The sequence below is a fragment of the Medicago truncatula genome, chromosome 7 (assembly GCF_003473485.1).
Source record: "Medicago truncatula cultivar Jemalong A17 chromosome 7, MtrunA17r5.0-ANR, whole genome shotgun sequence".
NCBI lineage: Eukaryota > Viridiplantae > Streptophyta > Magnoliopsida > Fabales > Fabaceae > Medicago > Medicago truncatula.
The window spans coordinates 33,369,878-33,376,946 of record NC_053048.1 but is presented as its reverse complement, the minus strand read 5'-3'; the positions used below and the strand labels follow the sequence as shown (position 1 = coordinate 33,376,946).

Sequence of the window (7,069 nt, the reverse complement as noted above, 5' to 3'; positions counted from 1 at the left end):
CAAATTAATCTGGCTTGCTTGTGTCTGGGTTATTTAGAAGGAAAGGAACAACCGTGTTTTCAATCAGCAGGCATCAGAGTTACATCAGTTGACAGACAAGGTAAACATGCTTTCCTTTCGGTGGTTAAAGGCTTGTCTGTCAACATGTTCTTTCAGCTATTACGAATTTACGACTGGTGGAGACATCCTTTACTTTGCATGGGACTTTTACTATAACTTTGCAGTTTTTCTTCTGTTTTTATTGTCTGTTTGTTTGCGGCATTAGTGCTTTGACATTGTACCTTTGAGTGATTCTCTTTTGTACGCCTTGTAGGAGATGAATAACTCCTTTTGATATATTAATTCCATTTTGGCTTGTTAAAAAAAAGGGTGTACAAATTTAAAAGATATTCTTGAAAACCTTTGTAGTTCAAAGATCTCTCTCTCCACAGGCCAAATATATAGCTACTAATTAAAACCTGCTAATAATTTGAAAATGATGTTTAATTCACAGGACGAAATTCATGATACATTGTACAAAATAGTGATTACATTACATAACAACCAAATTGAGCAGCACATGTAATGAGTTGTGTTGTGTCTAAATAGCCAAGACAAGTCCAGGAAGTGACCTACGATAAAGATCACGAGGTTGACTTCTCCACAATGTCATGTTATCTTGCTTATGATCTTCCCACCTTAATGGCCTCAAATCTCTCACAACAAGCCATGTATTGAAATACTCTCTAAATTGTGTAATTAACCCATTTTTCAATGTCCAAACATGAACCCAATAAGCTTGTCCTTCCCAACCTTCAGTTATCACACAATCACCAATTGAAGTCACACTTCTTGGCTCAAATTTGAACCCTTTTTTGTGATCTGTTTCTCCTGTTAACACCTTCATCATGTGTTGACATTGTGGTGGGCCATGGAACCAATACTCAAGATCACTTGCTAGCAATTTGGCTACCATTTCCATTGTTCCTTGGCCCAAAAGTGCTTTGTAGAGAATTTCAACTATGGACTTGTTTTGCATTTCTACCATAGAGTCCATTTGTTTTATGAGAGAATGGTACTAGTTGTGTTACCACTGATTTTTGCATTGCATGGTAAGTCACAATTTATAGGAATGGAAGTTGAAGTTTGGTGGCAATAGTTTGTTCTGGAAATTGAGCATAGACGGTTGAGATTGATTGATTTATGAGGTGAGGGATTGGATGGCAACGTTTGAAACGACAAAATATGTCACACCACAAATATGCATAATTAAATCATAGCATATGGTACTATGTGGGAATGCATTTATGTGGAGAAAACGATGTCTACTTGAAGACTATGTCATTTTAGTGTTTTTTTAAGTGAAGGAAAAATTTGGTTGATTATAATTTTCTCGGGACTCAATTTAATCTTGATAAAAAAAAAAAACTCAAACTAGTCTTCTCATTTTTATACTAAAGAAAAATTAATCTCTATAATATTACGAGTCAGAGACCAATTTACGCTCCACATAAAAATATTATGAACTAAATTGAGCATTATTTTCTATCGAATATTAAATTGATTTGTGAGAAAATTACGAAAGACTAAATTATTTTCTATTGAATATTAAATTGATTTGTGAGAAAATTACGAAAGACTTGAGTTTTCATTCTTTTTTAAGATGATATTAGAAGTTGTGTTAAACCTAACTCAAACTACAATATTGGCTTCCAAAATAAGGACAACCCACCACTTATAAACATACTTTTTAGTCAATATATCTCATCTTATATGAAAATTTTAACACATATTCTATCACACACAAGATGAAAGACATCTAGAGTGTGACTCCATTGGTCACATAACAGGTGGCGAAACAATTCTTAGAATTTGGATTAAATTTGATTCAACCTTTACAAATTAATCGGTAAAGTGAGTTTTACCACTTAAACACATTTTTAAGTCATATGTCATCTAATGCCTAACTCTAGACATGTGGGAAAGTTTGTTTAGAATGGATCTTTGGTTTGTAGTTGAAGGACTCTTGTCTTTGAATATTTAGGTATAATCTAAAAGTGTTACTAAGTTGAATTGATGTTTTTGGAACGTAGGAGGGGAGGATCCTCTATTTTTTCAGCATTGGCAACTACCTCCCAAAAGCATTTGCATGTTGGGTTAGGACAAAGAAATTTGCCTTTTTTCAAAAAGTTAAACATCATTGATCATAAATTCATAAGTAAACAAAAAGTAAAATTAATAAATACTAAAAAATAAATGTGACATAACGGGATTCATTTTATGCTTAGTTTACGTACTACACTAAAATAGTCGCCATCTATAGCAGAGGATTTAATTTTCTTTAATTTAAGGAAGTTTGTGTTGAATTAAAAAAAAAAAAGAAAGATGAAATATAGATCATTACAATAGACAGAAGAGGAATGCTAGCAACATACATTCTAATACACACTTTTCAACACACTATTTTTGATTGGTTAGAATTCACATAAGTTCTATCAAATTACGTGGGTCTCATATAATTTTGATAGTCTCATGTGAATTTTAACCAATGAAAAAGACTATGTTGAAAAATGTGTGTTAGAACGTGTATTGCTATTATATGTTTCTCTTCTAATTCAAGTGGCTCTAGTATTTTTCAAACGACTCAAATTTAAAAAAAGAAAATATATGTTTTTCAGTTTTGCTATCTTTATAGGTCCAAAGAGGCAATTTACCACCACTTCAATATCACATTCAACAAATATTAAATTTCATTACAAGAAAAATATAAATAAAAAAGTAAATATTAAATTATCCGACCCATAATTACTTTTAAAATTTCTAAGAGTGTATTTGCATTTGAATGTGTTTATGGATTTTTTTTTTTTTGGGATATTAGAATACTAGAAAATTCAAATATTCTATTTGAATTTCCTTCATTTTATACTTTTTTTTGTTTGAATAAAGTAATAACATTTTTCATTCTTAAATTGGTTGGACTATATTTATAAAAAAAAAATCGGATTAAAATTTATTATGAAAAGTGATAGAAAAATAATATTTTTGTGCTTTCAAATAATAACATAGACAAATTACACGCATCCAACTCTTCATGCTCTCGAACGCGCACACACCACCCACAAAAGTAATTTAAAAAGAGATTTAATTTTGGAAAATGTTCTAGAAAGAGTCTTGAAGAAAGAAAGAAATAAATCGAAGGTGTATACAAAACATCTTTAATGTGAACAACGCAGTCACCCATAGAAAGTCTAATCACAACCCCTTGCCATTGATAACTGGACGGCTAACGCAAAAAATGACACACCAAAAAAGAATATAAAATTGACAAAATGATAATTTATCACTTTTTATAATGAATGAAACTATTTAAAAAAATTATTAAAGAAAAATCAGATTAGTCCACTATTTACATTTATTCAGAAAGAAAAAGTTCACATCAAAATTATTTATTATACCTTCCCTCAAAAATATTTACTATACCTCTTCAAGAAAATATTTTGATTTCCCTAAAGCACCGGCAAAGCAACTATAAAAACTAAGCAATTGAGTTTAAGTGGTAAATGAGTTTCATTAAGGACAAATCGTTTGAGAGAGTTCGAGTTCAATTACTGAATGAAACAATTTTTAACCAAATTATCCCTACATCACGGGCGAATTTCAGATTACTATGGTCTTTTCGCAGAGAACCGGAGAGTTAACGCAAAAAATAAATAAATTAAAGTACCGGCAAAAGCAACAATAATAACACCGTCATTCCATGAATATTGGGGCAGAAGAGTTTATTCCACCACGAGATTCCACTGAATGGAACAAAGTTTATAGATTATTGCTACTAGTGCCAAGATTTTTTTTCTTTGTTTTTGGATCTATATAATATAGAACGGTTGTGCGTTGTCCTAATTGTTTATTGTGTTAAACTTAAGATTGTGACTAATTGGTTCTTTTATTATAAAAAAAAACTAATTTTTATCATCAACTTAACGGTTAAAATCACAATACATTATCACGGTTATAGTTAATTTTCCTTTGAAATATTATTTTTCATTATCAAATACAAGCGTTCAGACGGGCACTTCCGTCTGTCCGCTTTTTCTCCTGCGCTAACTCATATTTTTAAATAAAACTAATAGGTTGAAAACAAAAATGTTAATTTCAGATATTAGCTATTCTACGAATAAAGAGATATAAATAGATAGTAAGAGAATAAAAGAGAATTAGAACACACCATAGTTGTTATTAATTAATACAAATGGTTTTAAACATATGATAATTGACATATCTCTCACTTTACACACTTCATATATACTATCTTAGATGCTCGCAATAAAATAGAAACATAAGAAAATTATAATATCAACATGTTTTCTAAAACCTTTTCCAAATGCATAATTAATCTTTTTAGCCCTTTTATATTCAAAAAATAATTTCTGTAACACTTTTTATTTCATTAGCATAGAATAAAGTTTTGACATCATAGCATCGAATAAAGTTTGTTACATAATCACTTCGTCAAAGTGTATTTCAGATCATGTATATTTACCTTTAGAGCTTTCTCCCACTCCTTATGGTTATTATTCTCTACTCCATGCTTGAGCTTGAAATAAGTTTAGCTGTTGAATTTGGGTAATAGTATACTTGAGTAACACAAAGCAAATAAAAAGTAAGTCCAACTATACAAATCACAAAGCCAAATTGGATCTTTTCTTATAGTTATATTTGAAAATAAAACCAAAACCAAATCATTTTCTTTGAAATCAAAATATAAGACATATTCATCATCTCTATTTACATCACACTCTCATTGTCTACAAAAGAAATGGAGAGAATAAAATTAATTGTAGAAACAGAATAAGAAAACATTTTAACTAAAATCAATAAACAAACCCCTCTCTCTCTCCAAAAACCTAATGCCCCTTCCTCCGTCATTTTGTGTGAGTGCTGTGAGGATTTCATTTAGGCCACTGCCAAAGGGTGACCTAGATGGCTCCCTATTTTCCTTACTTTTGTCTCTCCTTTTCCTATACTTTTGTTCTCTATCTCATATTGAACAGACGTTGATCTAAAATATATAGTAAATTCAAAAAGATACATAACCAACATTTATAAATCAACTGGTTTTTAATCAATTACATTGTCGTCGAGGGTATCTCAAATCCTTGTATTTTGAGTTAAGTGGTGTTTGATTGTACGGAACCTTTCGATCAACTATCAATTGTTATGCGACCATGAACAACCACTTATTTCTTTTGTGAAGACTTTGCACCATCGGAGGGTGGCCTTTTGTCTCATATATATTTCTCTACCATTTTCTTTGTCGTCTGTCTTTCTCTTTGGCATTCTCTCTATCAGTCCTATTTTCTTCTCTGTCTTTCATTTTGTCTTTCTATCTCTTACCCCTTTCTTATAGTGTCAACACATTCAAATGTAGCTGGATGGAGAAGAATGAGAGAGATGTTAACCAAACAAAGTGTCAATAGTACCATTGTTGTAGCGCTACGTCCACCTTGGGTGGCAAATGAATTCAATTCGTATTTTATTCTTCCCTGCCAATAATTCATAGACTCAAAGAAGTTAATGTTAAGTTATGAATACATGATATATTGTTCCAAATAAAATCTGTAACTCAAAAGCTTTGACGACAAACTAAAAAGAATAGAAACAGAAAAGGAAAGCGTACCTTTGATTTATCAATTTGTTTTGCCAAACTGATGTTCCAAAAAGAAAAATGTGTACCCCATTATTGCTTCTACTACTCCTTACAAATAAATTCCATAGTAAATAAAATATATGAAAAAGAATGTAAGGATTCACATTGGTCGTTTGAAATTTAGATAGATTAGAGACAAATTACCGGAAAAAGATTCCAACGAAAATGCCATCCTTTTATAATAACTATCAATTAAAAAAAAAATTTGTTTTGGTCGCCTTCTAATAGTGATCCAAGGTTAATTTCTGATGGATATCTAGTTTCCAAATAATATTGAGTCCATATCTTCCCTTCCTATAAGATATCTAGTTTTCTGATGTGTGCGCTACCTCAATTGTTTTTTTTATTTAGTTCTTCATTTATGCTTCCCATGTACAGTTGCAATATTTTGTCTAACCGCTCTTTTGGTTGTAACCCTGCTAACTCTTGCAAGTCATACACACACAAAAAATGTAGTTATTTCTTCCTCCGTCTTATTTTAATTGTACTCTGACCCTCTCAGGATGCTCTACTCTCTCTAAACTTTGGTTCTTTAGCAATGGGACATTTACTTGGAAAGAAAAAAAGAGGTAAAGACATAATAGTTTAAAATATGAAATTATAGACATAAGACAGCCAGAGAAAAGAAGATTAAGGTTGGCTTTGATATCCCTTGCCACCAAGTTGGGTGATTTTTTTGTTGAAGAACGCCACGTTAGGAGATGACAATCGGCTTTTATGATGATTAGGGAAAATAACAATTCAAATCATAGAAGTAAATTACTGATTTTGTGATAAAAACATAAGGAAATAAAATGTGAACAAAAAATTAGGAAAAAAAGAAAGGCAGTATGAATAAGAGAAAACATTAGAAAAAATGCACCATATTTAGTTATTACCGGTTATGGATCGCTTTAGCGACTGGTATGAAGTCGTAGTGGCAAAACACGGTCTCTTCCCTTTTCAGCAATAGTACTCACGATTGTTGTTGATGATGAAGAATAAAAACAGAAAGAAAGGAGTAAAAAATTTCAATAGAGAGAAACAAAGAAGATGCATCATAGAAAAGAAGTTAGATTGCAAGTCACAACCTTTGATTTGAAACATGCCATGGAATTTACCATTTCCTTTCAACTCCTTTCCCTTTAGTTTTTTTGGTCTTTCCATTAGTTTCTTAGCGTAGAATGGAAGGAGGGAAATTAAGATATTTGTATACAATTATTATAAGAAGAAAGGATTAAGGAATGAATTAATTTAAATGGCCCACCTCATTTCATGTTGAGAATATCGATGGAAAGAAATGGTAGTAATGAAAAAAATGGTAGAAGATGAAATTGTAACCGAAGGTTGTAATGGAAAAGACGTAGAAGAAGTTACATTTGTTTTTATCAAAGAAGAAGTTAG

The 7,069-nt window shown here is 31.1% G+C and overlaps 1 protein-coding gene and 1 long non-coding RNA gene across 4 annotated transcripts; both read right to left on the bottom strand.

The window, feature by feature from the left end:
* Positions 1–312: 312 nt before the first annotated feature.
* On the bottom strand, positions 313–1,091 carry LOC11416994 (senescence associated gene 20). The gene has a single exon (XM_003623463.3). The coding sequence runs from the start codon at positions 1,034–1,036 to the stop codon at positions 581–583; it is 456 nt and encodes a 151-aa protein (XP_003623511.1). The 5' UTR covers positions 1,037–1,091; the 3' UTR covers positions 313–580.
* A 3,650-nt stretch (positions 1,092–4,741) lies between these two features.
* LOC112416405 (uncharacterized) lies at positions 4,742–7,069 on the bottom strand. Of its 3 annotated transcripts, none has more exons than XR_005642956.1 (4): positions 6,933–7,069; positions 6,016–6,838; positions 5,657–5,734; positions 4,742–5,522 (listed from the first exon to the last, which is right to left on the bottom strand). It is a non-coding gene; the product is annotated as an uncharacterized lncRNA (long non-coding RNA). The 3 variants fall into 3 exon arrangements; XR_005642955.1 differs by having other exon boundaries at positions 6,565–6,838; XR_005642957.1 differs by having other exon boundaries at positions 5,657–5,728; positions 6,565–6,838.